This window comes from Salmo salar, chromosome 01, assembly GCF_965601325.2.
Source record: "Salmo salar chromosome 01, fSalSal1, whole genome shotgun sequence".
NCBI classification, from domain to species: domain Eukaryota; kingdom Metazoa; phylum Chordata; class Actinopteri; order Salmoniformes; family Salmonidae; genus Salmo; species Salmo salar.
The window spans coordinates 32,778,435-32,795,907 of NC_138291.1; the positions used below are offsets into that span (position 1 = coordinate 32,778,435).

Consider the following 17,473-nt stretch of genomic DNA (forward strand, 5'->3'; position numbering starts at 1 on the left):
TCCAAGTTAAACAATTTAAAGGCAATGCTACCAAATACTAATTGAGTGTATGTAAACTGACTCACTGGGAATGTCATGAAAGAAATAAATGCTGAAATAAATCATTCTTTCTACTATTATTCTGACATTTCACATTCTTAAAATAAAGTGGTGATCCAAACTGACCTAAGACAGAGAATTTTTACTAGGATTAAACGTCAGGAATTGTGAAAAACTGAGTTTAAATGCATTTGGCTAAGGTGTATGTAAACTTCCGACTTCAACTGTATGTCGATACAGGACTCATTTTACTATGCATATAGATACTTTTGTACCCGTTTCCTCCAGCATCTTCACAAGGTCCTTTGCTGTTGTTCTGGGATTGATTTGCACTTTTCGCACCAAAGTACATTCATCTCTAGGAGACAGAACACATCTCCTTCCTGAGCGGTATGATGGCGGCGTGGTCCCACGGTGCTTATACTTGCATACTATTGTTTGTACAGATGAACGTGGTACCTTCAGGTGTTTGGAAATTGCTCCCAAGGATGAACCAGACTTGTGCAGGTCTACAATTTTTTTTCTGAGGTCTTGGCTGAATTCTTTTGATTTCCCCATGATGTCAAGCAAAGAGGCACTGAGTTTGAAGGTAGGCCTTGAAATACATCCACAGGTACACCTCCAATTGACTCAAATGATGTCAATTAGCCTATCAGAAGCTTCTAAAGCCATGGCATAATTTTCTGGAATTTTCCAAGCTGTTTAACTTCTTACATCTAGGGGTTCCGCTAGCGGAACGCCTCGCCAATATCCAATGGAAGAGCGTGGCGCGAAATACAAAAACCTCAAAAATGCAATAATTTCCATTTTTCAAACATACGACTATTTTACACCATTTTAAAGATAAGACTCTCGTTAATCTAACCACATTGTCCGATTTCAAAAAGGCTTTACAGCGAAAGCAAAACATTGGATTATGTTAGGAGAGTACATAGCCACAAATAATCACACAGCCATTTTCCAAGCAAGCATATATGTCACAAAAACCCAAAACACAGCTAAATGAAGCACTAACCTTTGATTATCTTCATCAGATGACACTCCTAGGACATTATGTTATACAATACATGCATGTTTTGTTCAATCAAGTTCATATTTATATCAAAAAACAGCTTTTTACATTGGCATGTGATGTTCAGAACATGCATTCCCACCCAAAACTTTACTAAATTACTCATCATTAACGTTGACATAATACATAACAATTATTTTAAGAATTATAGATACAGTACTCCTTTATGCAATCGCTATCTCAGATTTTAAAATAGCTTTTCGGCGAAAGCACATTTTGCAATATTCTGAGTACATAGCTCAGCCATCACGGCTAGCTATTCAGACACCCGCCAACTTCGGGGCACACTAAACTCAGAATTAGTAGTAGAAAAATTGTATTACCTTTGCTAATCTTCATCAGAATGCACTCCCAGGACTGCTACTTCCACAAGAAATGTTGTTTTTGTTCCAAATAATCCATAGTTATGTTCAAATACCTCCATTTTGTTCGTGCATTCAGGTCACTATCCAAAGGGTAACGCGCGAGTGCAATTCGAGACAAAAAAATTCAAAATGTTCCATTACTGTACTTAGAAGCATGTCAAACGCTGTTTATAATACATTTTTATGCTATTTTTCTCGTAAAATAGCGATAATATTCCAACCGGACAATGCTGTATTCATTCAAAAAGGAAGATAAAAAATGGCGAGGTCTCGTGAACGCGCATCTCCAATCTCTTTGTCACCAGGCAGTCCACTGACAAACTGTGCTCCTGTTATCTGCCCAGAGACAGGAGACGCCTCAATCCGCTTTCTGAATGCTTTAGAGAGCCAATGGAAGCCTTGGAAAGTGTCACGTAACAGCTCAGATACTGTAGTTTCGATAGAGAAGCAACAGAAGGACTACAAATTCGCAGACAGGCCACTTCCTGCTTGGAATCTTCTCAGGTTTTTGCCTGCCATATGAGTTCTGTTATACTCACAGACACCATTCAAACGGTTTTAGAAACTTTAGAGTGTTTTCTATCCAAATCTACTAATAATATGCATATTCTCGTTTCTGGGCAAGAGTAGTAACCAGTTTAAATCGGGTACGTTTTTTATCCGGACGTGAAAATACTGCCCCCATCCCAGACAGGTTAAAGGCACAGTCAACTTAGTGTATTTAAACTTCTGACCCACTGGAATTGTGGTACAGTGAATTACAAGTGAAATAATCTGTCTGTAAACAATTGTTGGAAAAATGACTTGTGTCGTGCATAAAGTAGATGCCCTAACTGACTTGCCAAAACGACTTAACATGTGTAAATATTTGTATGAACATAAGCTTCAACAACTGAGACAAACTGAACAACGTCCACAGACATTGTACTAACAGAAATTGAATAATGTGTCCCTGAACAAAGGGGGAATCAAAATCAAAATTAACAGTCAATGCAGCTGGTGGCCACACCAGATACTAAGTACTGCAGTGCATCTCCTCCTCATGGACTGCACCAGATTTGCAAGTTCTTGCTGTGAGATGTTACCCCACTCTTCCACCAAGGCACCTGCAAGTTCCCGGACATTTCTGGGGGGAATGGCCCTAGCCCTCACCTTCCGATCCAACAGGTCCCAGACGTGCTCAATGGGACTGAGATCCGAGCTCGTCGCTGGCCATGGCAGAACACTGACATTCCTGTCTTGCAGGAAATCATGCACAGAACGAGCAGTATGGCTATTGGCATTGTCATGCTGGAGGGTCATGTCAGGATGAGCCTGCAGGAAGGGTACCACATGAGGGAGGATGTCTTCCCTGTAATGCACAGCGTTGAGATTGCCTGCAATGACAACAAGCTCAGTCCGATGATGCTGTGACACACCACCCCAGACCATGACGGACCCTCCACTTCCAAATCAATCCCGCCCCAGAGTACAGGCCTTGGTGTAACACTCATTCCTTCAACGATAAACACAAAACCGACCATCACCCCTGGTGAGACAAAACCGCGACTCGTCAGTGAAGAGCACTTTTTGCCAGTCCTGTCTGGTCCAGCGACGGAGGGTTTGTGCCCATAGACGACATTGTTGCCGGTGATGTCTGGTGAGGACCTGCCTTCAAGCCCTCAGTCCAGCCTCTCTCAGCCTATTGCGGACAGTCTGATCACTGATGGAGGGATTGTGTGTTCCAGGTGTAAATCCGGCAGTTGTTGTTGCCATCCTGTACCTGTACCGCAGCTGTGATGTTCGGATGTACCGATCCTGTGCAGGTGTTGTTACATGTGGTCTGCCACTGCGAGGACGATCAGCTGTCCGTCCTGTCTCACCATAGCGCTGTCTTAGGCGTCTCACAGTACGGACATTGCAATTTATTGCCCTGGCCTCATCTGCAGTCCTCATACCTCCTTGCAGCATGCCTAAGGCACGTTCACGCAGATGAGCAGGGACCCTGGGCATCTTTCTTTTGGTGTTTTTCAGAGTCAGTAGAAAGGCCTCTTTAGTGTCCTAAATTTTCATAACTGTGACTTTAATTGCCTACCGTCTGTAATCTGTTAATCTGTAATCTGTGTTTTAACAACCATTCCACAGCTGCATGTTCATTAATTGTTTATGGTTCATTGAACAAGCATGGGAAACAGTGTTTAAACCCTTTACTGATTATCTTTGAAAGACAGGGTCCTGAAAAAGGGACGTTTTTTTGGCTGAGTTTATGTTACTGTCAAATGAGAAAATTACATTGCATAATGAAAGGAAGCTAAATTCCATCACCTCCAGCAAAACAGTCAATCTGATAGAAGATTGATAGAACTTACGTCAGATACGTCTTTGTAGAGAGGCGCATGGCATTGCTGTTTATGAAAAGCCTAATTTTACTTGTGAACTCAGAATGAACCCAACTAACTAGATGTTTCAGTCTCACAGGCAACCAGTTAAACATCCAGCAAGAAACAAAGTTCTGCCTCTAGCTCAATCAGTTCCTTACAAAGTAAAATAGAATCAAGAATGAGGAGATAAGCTTACAGCTGCCAAACTTCAGTGGACAGGAGTGGAAATCCATAGGGAAGTCTTCGAGGTTCATGGGACATTCCGCCTGGACCGTTAACCTGAGTAAATACAAAAATACAGACGCAAGAGTTCACATCACCCCAGAACCTCAGGGCTACTCTCGCAGTGCAGTTGTTTTGTTGTGCTACCATGTTTCTTTTGAATGGCCTCATCTCTCCTCACTTTCAGGCTATGCTGAGAAATGGTATGTACACATACTGTATGGTTTTCATAGGGTGATGCTGACTGCCTGTACAATAGCAGTAGCTCTCTATGCTGGCGTTGGCTGCTGCACTGACATCACCTTGTCCTTAGACCTGAGGACAGCTCTGTTAGCTCTCTAATGAAACCAGGGGTAATAAAGAACAAGCACTTGTTACCTCATAGTGTACAGCAGTGTTCCATCCTCCATGATCCGGAGCAGTTTGTTGGGCATGGTCATGTTGTGAGCGACAGATTTCTTCCCATTGTGGAAGAAGCTATCTGGCGTCCAGATCTTACTAGCCATCAAGTTGTTCAGCCGCAGGATATTCATCGGCCCATTGAACTTCAGCCGCTCGTCAATCCAGCTCTGACGGAAGAACACGTCCACAGTGTATTCCTGACAAAGAGCAGAGTACAAAAGACTTTAGCACAGGTTGAGATATGGATAATGTCCCCCCCTCCATCACAATTCTCACAATATGTAATGAAGAGACTGCAATGGCAGAGGGTGTTATAAAAACACCTTAGATCTGGTAAACCTACTGCTGCATCATAACATGTGTTTTGAATAAGTATAGTGAAACCATAAGGGTATTAAAGCTCCTCAATCAATAAAATAAATAAAAAAGTGTGTTCTAAAGTGGTGCCTCCTGAGTCAGTGTTTGAGGTTGCACCTGGTTTGTTATGTCTGGGGACGTGCAGAGTCAGTGGTGGATGCCTGCTCCCTGCCCTCTGGCTAATGTCAGGGTGGATTTACATCAGTACCCCCTATCCCGTCAATATCTGGCCCTCTGGGGTCTGGTGGGTACAGCCCCCCTTCCCATACACACAGCCCCCAGGCTCCTGACCCCCAAGGACTTTACTGAGCAGTTCATGGGGCGACACAAGGGTAAATGATTCCTGGACTCTGAAACCCTTTGAATTTGAAGCCCTTAAACAAAAACACATGCTCAAAGACTTCAATGACAACTGTGAAGTTCCAATCCATTTTTCCCAGAGAAAATTACTTTCTTTGTTAACACACTCCAAGAGCACAAGTTAGCTCTGTGATGTCTCACAATGGATGTTAATGGGTTGAGTTACCCCAAACAGAGAAAGCCCTGTGATAAAGCCTAGCGAAAAGCTCTGTACCAGTCCAATCCACTATTATCACCTGGGTCCAATGTTTTTAAAGTTATATCTACGGAAAATGTCAGCTATTGGATAGAATTAAATGCATAGAAATAAAATGAACAGAACTGGTGTCCCCATTCAAGTCAATGAGTTGTCCATTCTATTTCTGTGCATGTAATGTCTGATTGGCAAAATCCAAATAGATAACTTTGGAAAAACTGGGCCCTGGTCAGTCAAATGAAAGTAGTTTAGAAATGTATCGTCCAATATTCGACCTAGTAATGATTCGTTTTGTCTAACACTATGACACTGATTCTATGCCACAAGAGCTCCGTGGAGAGATCACAATAAGGAGAGAGGGAAATATAGAAGCCATATATTTACAGACATAAAGCATAGGGAGCAGCAGGGATGCTGTCAAATATATGAGAGAGAGAGACAGAGAGAGAGACAGAGAGAGAGAGATGCCACTATCAGAGAAACACTATCAAAGCAGAGCGATGGCCCAAGAGTGAAATTATCCACCGTGAGCTGGAAGGATCCTCTAAATGAATTATACATGTGCCATTTCTTCTTCTTTTTTAAGGCACTTGTTCGGTAGCAACCATTTTCCCCTCTTCTTTATGGTTTAAATATTTGAGAGCAGGCTGAAATGGAGGGCTGAGAGTGCGATGGAGGGAAACTGAGAAAAGCTTTTAAAGCCCAGCAGGTACGAGCCTGGAGCTTGGAGAACAAGGCCAAAGGAAAGGACAGGGGCGAGAGGGTGAGACAGAGAAAGAAAAAAGAAATGGGACACAGAGAATGAGGACTCTGTGAAGATGATATGCCTGTGTATGTACAGTATGTATGTGTGTGTCTAAGAAGGGAAAAAAAGTGCACCTATAACGGCAACAGACAGACACAGTAGTGATGCTACCCCAAAATCACATGAAATGTTGATGGACCAATCACAGTTTAAAGGGTCTCTGTCTTAAAGGGTCTCTGTCCTACTCAAAATATATGTGAAATACATAACATATATCAATTTATAGCTATTGTTAAACATAAGCTTATATATAAAAAATAATGAAATAACTAATGAATTACAGCATCTTCATAGATGAAAGAAGCTGAATATATTTCACTAAGAGCTTTATCGTAGTTGTCTAATACCTAGTATAACACTTACCATGTCTGTGTCTGACACTGGACCGAAACTTGTGACATAAATATCAGTCTTCACCTCGGTCACCCGATCTGTAAAATATATGCACACAAAAAATGTTTTAAATGTATTTAAAATGGTTGTTTTCTTATAGTCGCAACAACTGTTTTTAATGCTTCATTCATGTTTCATATGTATATTTTTAGATCTCTCTGTTCATGTCAACAAAGAATCCATTCGCAAATCCCATGTTAAAAACACATGTTTTTGAGAACTGTGAGGTACATCTGGAATGAGATGTGGTTGAGATCAATCCAGCCACTGAAAGCCATGATTTCACATTAAACTTAGATGTCTGTGCTGTCATGGCAACGCTTTGTCCATGATTCCACATTTACCTTTTCTCATCGCTCATATTCCTGCCTCAGACTCCCTGGTGAACAGTGGGATGGGAACATACACTATATCATATTACATCTGCGCTGTCCTCATGGGGAAAACACACTCACTCTCCTCACTGCCCATCAGACACTTTAGGGGCATCTCAATTGGCTAAAGCGGCCTCCTTTCCTGGTCTCCAACTCTCCATGCAAAGGAATTAATTCTGACCTAAGTATAGTAAAAGCAGTGTTGATGTCTACCAGGTCGGAGTTACATATTGATCGTGGGTAGGGTGATTTAATGTACTCCCATATAATCTAAAAGCAATATCCCAGTAAGGGACATATGATACCTACTGAAAAGTACAATCCAAATTCAATCTAACACTAACGTATCATCAATGATCATTCTTATATACAGTAAATGCATGCGTGCACACAAATACAGGCCATCACACACATACAGAGGCCATCACACACATACACAGGCCATCACACACATACACAGACCATCACACACATACACAAACACAGGTCCTCACGCACAAATACAGTCACACTCATAATTCACACTCTCAAAAATATAGTGAAGGAACAGCCAACAACTGCCAAAAGAAAAAGTGTTCAGGCAGCACCCCAGTGACCAATAACTGTCCACATTTTGTTGTGTTAAAGCCTGAGACTAAAATGGATTAAATTGAGGGTATTTTTGGTACTGGCCTACACACCATACCCCATAATGTCAAAGCAGAATTGAGTTTTACAATTTTTTTTACAAATTAATTTAATAGGAAAAACATAAATATCTTGAGTCAATAAGTACTCCACTCCTGTTTTATGGCAAGGCTAAATAAGTTCAGGAGTAAAAAGCTGCATGAACTCACTCTGTGTGCAATAATAGTGTTTAACATGATTTTTGAATGACTACCTCATCTCTGTACTCCACACATATAGATAATTGTAAGGTCCCTCAGTCAAGCAGTGAATTTCAAACACAGAATCAACCACAAAGACCAGGGAGGTTTTCCAATGCCTCGTAAAGAAGGGCACCTATTGTTAGATGGGTAAAAGAAAAGCAAACATTGAATATCCCTTTGAGCATGGTGAAGTAATTAATTACATTTTTAGATGATGTATCATTACACCCAGTCACTACAAAGATACAGGCATCCTTCCTAACTCAGTTGCCAGAGAGGAAGGAAACCATTCAGGGGTTTCACAATTTAACTATTTAACTAGGCAAGTCAGTTAAGAACAAATTCTTATTTTCAATGACGGCCTAGGAACAGTGGGTTAACTGCCTTGTACAGGGGCAGAACGACAGATTTTTACCTTGTCAGTACAGGGATTCAATCGTGCAACCTTTTGGTTACTAGTCCAACACTAACCACTAGGCTACCTGCCGCCCAGGCCAATGGTGATTTTAAAGTTACAGGATGGATCAGCAACATTGTAGTTACTCCACAATACAAACCTAATTGACAGAGTGAAAAGAAAGAAGCCTGTAGAGAAATAAAAATATTCCAAAACATGCGTTGTTTGCAATAGGCACTTAAGTAATACAGTAAAAAATGTGGCAAAGCAATTAACTTTTGTCCTGAATACAAAATGGTATGTTTGGGGAAATCCAACACAACACATCACTGAGTACCAGTCTTCATATTTTCAAGCATGGTGGTGTCTGCATCATGTTCTGAAAACACTCGTAATTGTTAAGAACTGGGAAGTTTCAGGATAAAAAATAAACGGAACGGACCTAAGGGGGAAAAAAAATCCATTGGCAAGGTTAGCAAACTTAGGCAAGACATGCCAACAACAAATTCTGAACCTACACATCCATGCATAACTGACCAAATTATGGAAGTCAAGGATTAACATTTTGAATTCTGTGAAGTGAGCGTGGAAGAGGTGAAAAAAAGTATTGTTGTCAATCAACAATGACAAGCCACCTGGGTCTGACAACTTGGAAAGAAGACTACTGAAAATGATAGCGGACGATCTTGCCACTCCTGTTTGCCATCTCTTCAATCTAAGCCTACAGGACAGTGTGTGCCCTCGGGCTTGGAGGAAAGCAAAAGTAATTCCATTGCCAAAGAATAGCAAAGCACCCTTTACAGGCTCAATCAGGCTGTTAGTAAACTTTTGAAAAAAGTTGTGTTTGACCAGATTCAATGCTATTTCACAGTAAACAAACCAACAACAGATTTTCAGCATGCTTATAGGGAAGGGCATTAAACATGTACGGCACTTACACAAATGACTGATGATTGGCTGAGAGAAATTGATAATAAAAAGATTGTGAGAGCGTTTTGGTAAGACTTCAGCGCAGCTTTTGAAATTATAGATCATAATCTGCTGCTGAAAAAACATGGCTTTACATACCCTGCTTTACATCCCTCATCTAAAAATGTTGCTGGAGAAAGACGTTTTACATGGCCCCAACCGATAGTGTTTTTTGGTTCATTTATTTGTGTAACTTAATTTTTTTAACTTATTTTGTACATAATGTTGCCGCTACCGTCTCTTATGACCGAAAATAACTTCTAGACATCAGTACTGCAATTACTGACCACGGACTAGCAGAATCCTTTTTTTCCTTTAAAGAGTCTGATAAGCCCGACACGAACGATATACTGCTTTCTCGGGAACAGGCCCAGATTCCCGTGAAGAGGAGGTGGAGAAAAAGGGGCCAAAGGGCAGGCTGCCTTATGAGAATTCGTAGGCAATCAAATAAACTCCCACTTCCTTCCAGACTCTTATCCAGAGCGACTTACAGTAGTGAATGCATACATTTCATGCATTTTTTTTCCTGTACTGGCCCCCTGTGGGAATCAAACCCACAACCCTGGCGTTGCACACACCATGCTGGCGTTGCAAACACCATGCTCTACCAACTGAACCACAGGGAAGACTGTGAAGACTAATATCTTATGCTTCACGGAGTCGTGGCTGAAGGACAACACCGTCAACATACAGCTGGCTAGTTATACGCTGCACCAGCAGGATAGAACAGCGGCGTCTGGTAAGACAAGGGGCGGTGGACTATGTATTTACAGTGAGGGAAAAAAGTATTTGATCCCCTGCTGATTTTGTACGTTTGCCCACTGACAAAGAAATGATCAGTCTATAATTTTAATGGTAGGTTTATTTGAACAGTGAGAGACAGAAGAACAACAACAAAAAATCCAGAAACACGCATGTCAAAAATGTTAAAAATTGATTTGCATTTTAATGACGGAAATAAGTATTTAAGTATCTGCGGCCAGTTGGATTACCAGGACGTGTACTGCGAGCATACGCTGACCAACTAGCAAGTGTCTTCACTGATAATTTCAACCTCTCCCTGGCTGAGTCTGTAATACCAACATGTTTCAAGCAGACCACCATAGTGCCTGTGCCCAAGAACACTAAGGTAACCTGCCTAAATGACTACCGACCGGTAGCACTCACGTCTGTAGCCATGAAGTGCTTTGAAAGGCTGGTCATGGCTCACATCAACACCATTATCCCAAAAACCCTGGACCCACATCCAATTTGCATACCGCCCCAACAGATCCACAGATGATGCAATCTCTATTGCACTCCACACTGCCCTTTCCCACCTGGACAAAAGGAACACCTATGTGAGAATGCTATTCATTGACTACAGCTCAGCGTTCAACACCATACTGCCCTCAAAACTCATCAATAAGCTAAGGACCCTGGGACCAAACACCTCCCTCTGCAACTGGATCCTGGACTTCCTGACGGGCCGCCCCCAGGTGATAAGGGTAGGTAACAACACATCTGCCACGCTGATCCTCAACACAGGGACCCCTCAGGGGTGCGTGCCCAGCCCCCTTCTGTACTCCCTGTTCACTCTTGACTGTGGTGTGGTGGTGTGGGGGCTGTGCTTTGGCAAAGTGGGTGGGGTTATATCCTGCCTGTTTGGCCCTGTCCGGGGGGTATCATCAGATGGGGCCACAGTGTCTTCTGATCCCTCCTGTCTCAGCCTCCAGTACTTATGCTGCAGTAGTTTATGTGTCGGGGGGCTAGGGTCAGTCTGTTACATCTGGAGCATTCTCTTGTCTTATCCGGTGTCCTGTGTGAATGTAAATATGCTCTCTCTAATTCTCTCTTTCTTTCTTTCTCTCGGAGGACCTGAGCCCTAGGACCATGCCTCAGGACTACCTGGCATGATGACTCCTTGCTGTCCCCAGTCCACCTGGCCATGCTGCTGCTCCAGTTTCAACTGTTCTGCCTGCGGCTACGGAACCCTGACCTGTTCACCGGACGTGCTTGTTGCACCCTCGACAACTACTATGATTATTATTATTTGACCATGCTGGTCATTTATGAACATTTTAACATCTTGACCATGTTCTGTTATAATATCCACCCGGCACAGCCAGAAGAGGACTGGCCACCCCTCATAGCCTGGTTCCTCTCTAGGTTTCTTCCTAGGTTTTTGGCCTTTCTAGGGAGTTTTTCCTAGGGAGTTTTTCCTAGCCACCGTGCTTCTTTCACATGCATTGCTTGCTGTTTGGGGTTTTAGGCTGGGTTTCTGTACAGCACTTTGAGATTTCAGCTGATGTACAAAGGGCTATATAAATACATTTGATTTGATTTGACTGCACGGCCAGGCATGACTCCAACACCATCATTAAGTTTGCAGATGGCACAACAGTGGTAGGCCTGATCACCGAAAACGACGAGACAGCCTATAGGGAGGAGGTCAGAGGCCTGGCCATGTGGTGCCAGGACAACAACCTCTCCCTCAATGTGATCAAGACAAAGGAGATGATTGTGGACTACAGAAAAAAAGAGGACCGAGCACGCCCTCATTCTCATCGACAGGGCTACAGTGGAGCAAGTTGAGAGCTTCAAGTTCCTTGGTGTCTACATCAACAAACTAACATGGTCCAAGCACACCAAGACAGTCGTGAAGAGGGCACGACAAAACCTATTTCCCCTCAGGAGACTGAAAATATTTGGCATGGGTCCTCAGATCCTCAAAAGGTTCTACAGCTGCACCATCGAGAGCATCCTGACTGGTTGCATCACTGCCTGGTATGGCAACTGCTCGGCCTCCAACCGCAAGGCACTACAGAGGGTAGTGCGAACGGCCCAGTACATCACTGGGACCAAGCTCCCTGCCATCCAGGACCTCTATACCAGGCGGTGTCAGAGGAAGGCCCTAAAAATTGTCAAAGACTCCAGCCACCCTAGTCATAGACTGTTCTCTCTGCTACCGCATGGCAAGCGGTACCGGAGCGCCAAGTCTAGGTCCAAGAGGCTTCTAAACAGCTTCTACCCCCAAGCCATAAGACTCTTGAACACCTAATCAAATGGCTACCCAGATTATTTGCATTGCCCCCCCTCTCCCCCACTGCTGCTCCTCTCTTGTTATCATCTATGCATAGTCACTTTAATAACTCTATCTACATGTACATATTACCTCAATTAACCTGTGCCCCCACACATTGATCCTGTACCAGTACCCTTTATATACTGTAGTCTCACTATTGTTATTTTACTGCTGCTCTTTAATTACCTGTTACTTGTATTTCTTATCCGTATTTTTTTTAAACTGCATTGTTGGTTAGGGGCTCGTAAGTAAGCAATTCACTCTAAGGTCTACACCTGTTGTATTCGGTGCATGTGACTAATAAAATGTGATTTGATATTGTGGATCGAGAGTTAGCTGTCTAACAGAACACAGGGGATGTTCTTTAATGGAAGCCTCTCCAGCATAATCCAGGTAGAGTTAGGCATTTCCCAGGGCAGCTGTCTAGGCCCCTTAATTTTTTCAATCTTTACTAATGACCTGCCACTGGCTCTGAGTAAAGCCTGTTTGTCTATGTAAGCTGATGACTCAACACATCAGCTACCACAGCAAGTGAAATCACTGCAAATCTTAACAAAGAGATGTAGTTAAAAAATTGTTTGGAAGAAATAATTTAGTCCTACATTTTTCAAAAACTAAAAGCATTGTATTTGGGAGAAATCATTCACTGAACCCTAAACCTCAACTAAATCTTGTAATGAATAATACGGAAATTGAGCAAGTTGAGGAGACAAAACTGCTTGGAGTAACCTTGGATTGTAAACTATCATGGTCAAAACACAATGATGCAACAGTAGCTAATATAGGGAGAGGTCTGTCCATAATAAAGCATTGTTCTGCTTTCTTAACAACGCTATCAACAAGGCAGGTCCTACAGGTCCTCGTTTTGTTGCACCTGGACTACTATCCAGTCATGTGGTCATGTGCCACCAAGAGGGACTTAGGAAAATTACAATAGGCCCAGAACAGGGCAGCACGGTTTGCCCTTAAATGTACACGGAGAGCTAACATTAATAATATGCATGTCAATCTCTCTTGGCTTAAAGTAGAGGAGAGGTTGACTGAATCACTACTTATATTTGTGAAGGGTATGTTGAATGCACCCAGCTGTTTGTTTAAAAACTACTAGCACACAGCCCACAAGACATGCTACCAGAGGTCTCTTCACAGTCCCCAAATCCAGAAAAGACTACAGGAGGCACACAGTACTACATAAAGCCATTGCACTTACATTTTAGTCATTTAGTAGACACTCTTATGCAGAGCGACTTAGAGTAGTGAATGCATACATTTCATCTTTTTTTTCTCCATACTGGTCCCCCGTGGGAATCGAACCCACGACCCTTGCGTTGCAAACACCATGCTCTACCAACTGAGCCACACAGTACCATGAACATTGAACAGCCATGACTATATAGAACTCTATTCCACATCAAGTAACTCATGCAAACAGTAAAATTAGATGTAACCTGAACCTGGTTCAGTCTGCTTTCCACCAGACACTGGGAGATGAATTCACCTTTCAGGAGGACAATAACCTAAAACACAAGGCCAGATCTACACTGGAGCTGCTTACCAAGAAGACAGTGAATGTTCCTGAGTGGCCAAGTTACAGTTTTGACTTAAATCTGCTTGAAAATCTATGGCATGACTTTAAAGTGGTTGTCTAGCAATGCTCAACAACCAATTTGACAGAGCTTGAAGAAATTAGAAAATAATATTGTACAATCCAGGTGTGCAAAGCTCTTAGAGACTTACCCAGAAAGACTCACAGCTGTAATGACTGCCAAAGGTGATTCTAACATGTATTGAGTCGGGGTGTGAATACTTATGTAAATGAGATATTTCTGCATTTCATTTTCAACACATTTGCAAACATTTCGAAAAATATGTTTTCACTTTTATTAAATACACCATGAACATGGATTATCCTAACACCTGTGTGATGACCGGGTGCAGAAACAATGGAGCCCTGGGTAATCTCAAACTGTCAGGGATTTCTTCGTCTTCTGACGATATAACGAAATCATCGTCGGAAAAGGTAGACCAATACGCAGCAGGTATGTGTATGCTCATCTTGAGATTTATTAACTTCCAAAATGAACGTACAAAATAACAAAACAAGTGACCGAACGAAATACAGACAGTCTGGTAAGGCACAAGGCTAAACTCAGAACAATCACCCACAAAATACAAGACAAACACACCCAACTAATATAGGACTTCCAATCAAAGGCAACACCAAACAGCTGCCTTCAATTGGAAGTCCAACCCCAATTATCTCAACATAGAACCAGACACACTAGACTAAACATAGAAATACCTAAACATAAACCAAAACCCGGAAATACTAAATCAAACACCCTTTTAACAAACACACCACCCCGAACCCCATAAAACGAATACCCTCTGCCACGTCCTGACCAAACTACAATACTAATTAACCCTTATACTGGCCAGGACGTGACACAAACAAGGTTTACATTGACTTTCCCAAATTGTGCAACAACAGTTTTTGGCAATTGTTTTGAAAATCATTATCACTTATTTAACATTCTTTGTCATCTCAACGCCAGAATTCATGCCTTTTTTGTCTGTTATGAGGTTTGCTGAGCTTCTTACATTTTCTTTTGAGGTCAGGAGTGAAAAACAAACAAACAGTCTACTTATTTTGAATTGCACTGAATTGTCTACAACTGTAAGCCTTGATTTAAGCCAAACCTGGGAGCTATTGTGCAATTCTAAAATCTCTCAGTGAAAAAAATCTCATTTCCCATAAATAAAACAGCCATTTCCCAGTACACATCTGGTGCATCTGTCTTCTTTGGTCTCATGGGAAATCAAATTAACTTTACTGCCTGACTGTAGAGTGCTTCTGTCATGAAATAATATCTACAACTACAGTAGATAAACATCAACATAAATCATAGCACCTTGTGGGCTAATCTAGGATCCATGAAAAGTTAAAACCTCAGTAAGTCCTCAGTAAGTCCTCAAAGTCAAGAAAGCATATTCAATCACACAAATGAGATCAGTGACTGTACTGGGATCAGTGAGAGGCTACTGAATAACCATGATCAGTCATCTTTTACGGACCAGGCATTATAAATCACACCTAATGTGGGCTGCTCTTGGATCAGTAAGAAGCCAGAAGCAAAGTACATCCTTGCCAGCAATTTACAGTTGGAGGTATAGTACCATAGTAGGGGAAATTACCTCGCAACAAGGCCAGTTGTAAACTGCACATGACTAAAGGGCTGTCCCAAATGTCAATTTGTATCCTTCTGGATGTGAATGTTCAGCAAAGCCTTATGACACAGTTATCAGGATAATCACATTGGCACAGTAGGCACTTGGTTTTTCGTTATCTTACCTTTTTCTACCAAAATTCCCTAGTTGTGACTAAGACTAATCTTTGTACACTACATCCAGTGTCTATGCTGCTCATCAGAACTGGGACAAAGGGAGCCTCTCTTGGGAGCTATAGAGGTATTGGGAGCTATTTTGCCGTGAGTCATGCACCCTGGGACATTATGAATTAGAGAGTCCACAATCATACTGAACCCTACACTCATACACAGCTCAATCATCATGGTGAGCCAGACACACCAAAACACACAGAGAAATTTGAGTGGCAACGGTTTTAATGGATACACGCAAACAAAACTTCAAAGTGACTGGGTCAGCCCTAAATAAAACAGCCTAGAATATTTCTTACAGTATCTCTTCTGTTACAGCAGATAATACTTTCTGTGTTGTTGTCTTGGTGATAAGGGGGATGCAAATGCAAGCTCAGTAACTCATTCTGACACCAGACAAGTTATTTGGGAATTTAAACAAGCTTCCATCTGGGGAAATGCAAAAGATTGACACAAGAACATGTTTAATCTCAAAGATATTTAAAACTGAATAAAATATATGTCCTGGAGTTCTACTGGGTGTACAGGCTTTTGTTCCAGCTCTACTCTAACACACCTGATTATACTAATCAAGGTCCTGCTGAGCAGCTGATCAACATTTAAAATCAATTTAACTTTCAATTTATTTCATTTTATATGGAAAGTATGCAATGTTAACTGCTCACCGCCAAGTCCAGGTCGTAATCGGTTGTCATAGCCATCCAGAAGGCTGTCCAAGATCCGGGTGAACAGAGTGATATTGTTTTTGAAGGCTTCTGAAGCATATGCCGACGATTCCACTCTTGATCTATGTAGGTAACATTAAGTAGCAGAAACATCAATGATTAGGAGAGATGTGAGGGGAAAATTGACATATGTGGGAAAAACATTGTTTTTGTGTGTTTTCCTAAGGAAAATAAAAACCTAATTCAACCTCTCTCTGCCAACTTCCTCTCTTGAAATGGGACAGAGCACTATGCGGCAAACAATTGTTCTGTAGCCAACTATTAAAGACCACAAAAGTGAATTAATGTGGCTCAGTTGGCTTCTTGCAAAGACAACCAGCCTCTCTCACATTTGTTCATTATAGAACAGACAGTTCTACCTCACCAAAGAAATTCCTAAACATTTCCGAAGATAAATGAAGGAAGGCACCAAGAAATCGTGCATCAGTCGATTATCACATTACTGAGTTTTCTTTCTTCAGATTCATACAAATGTTCTAACTTCCTGGAGCGCTGCGCAATCTCCACCTAGAGTCTGCTTTGCAGGTCACCGCGCAATTGGTGTCTCCGCTCTCCACACAAATTGTACCACCATGTTATCACGATAATTTCAAAAACAAAATTGTAATTTCGCGTGACTGCTTTATTCCAATCTGGGAACCATTTAGATTGGCCAAAATTGAGAAGATTTAGAACGGACAGATGCAGTGCACGCAAACACCGCTTACTGCTTTTTCTACTGATTGTTTATTTTTTTATAAAGAAAATACAACGAAACTTACCTTGACTGCCACAGTACCATCATCGAGAAGAACACCGCTAGATAATGTGATAAATCCAATCGCTTGTTCATTGCTGAAATCCAAACCTACAGAATGGGTGGATGACCAATTAAATGCAATATTCAGAGCCCGAATTTCCATTCATGAAGACATTCGATTGAAATGCTAAGCAATACCATTCATTCTGAATTATTGCCTTTTGTTAACAAATTAATGCAAACTAATTCTATAAACTGTTTTCTCTATCCAAAATCAAATAGTCATGCGCTGTATAGTCTATAAAGTCAATGCAAAGACATCAAATGTGATGGCAACATGCAAACACAAATAAATTCGATCACTCCA

At 41.7% G+C, this 17,473-nt stretch overlaps 1 protein-coding gene across 1 annotated transcript in view; it reads right to left on the minus strand.

Moving 5' to 3' along the window:
• Positions 1–17,473, minus strand: part of gabra2a (gamma-aminobutyric acid type A receptor subunit alpha2a) — a 40,757-nt gene that overhangs the window by 22,641 nt on the left and 643 nt on the right. Inside the window, exons 2-6 of the mRNA XM_014191957.3 lie at positions 17,129–17,214; positions 16,308–16,429; positions 6,542–6,609; positions 4,437–4,657; positions 4,033–4,115 (exon numbers count right to left, since the gene is read on the minus strand). Of these exons, the coding sequence (XP_014047432.1) occupies positions 4,033–4,115; positions 4,437–4,657; positions 6,542–6,609; positions 16,308–16,429; positions 17,129–17,199 (565 nt within the window). The 5' untranslated portion in view covers positions 17,200–17,214. The remainder of the gene's footprint in view (positions 1–4,032; positions 4,116–4,436; positions 4,658–6,541; positions 6,610–16,307; positions 16,430–17,128; positions 17,215–17,473) is intronic.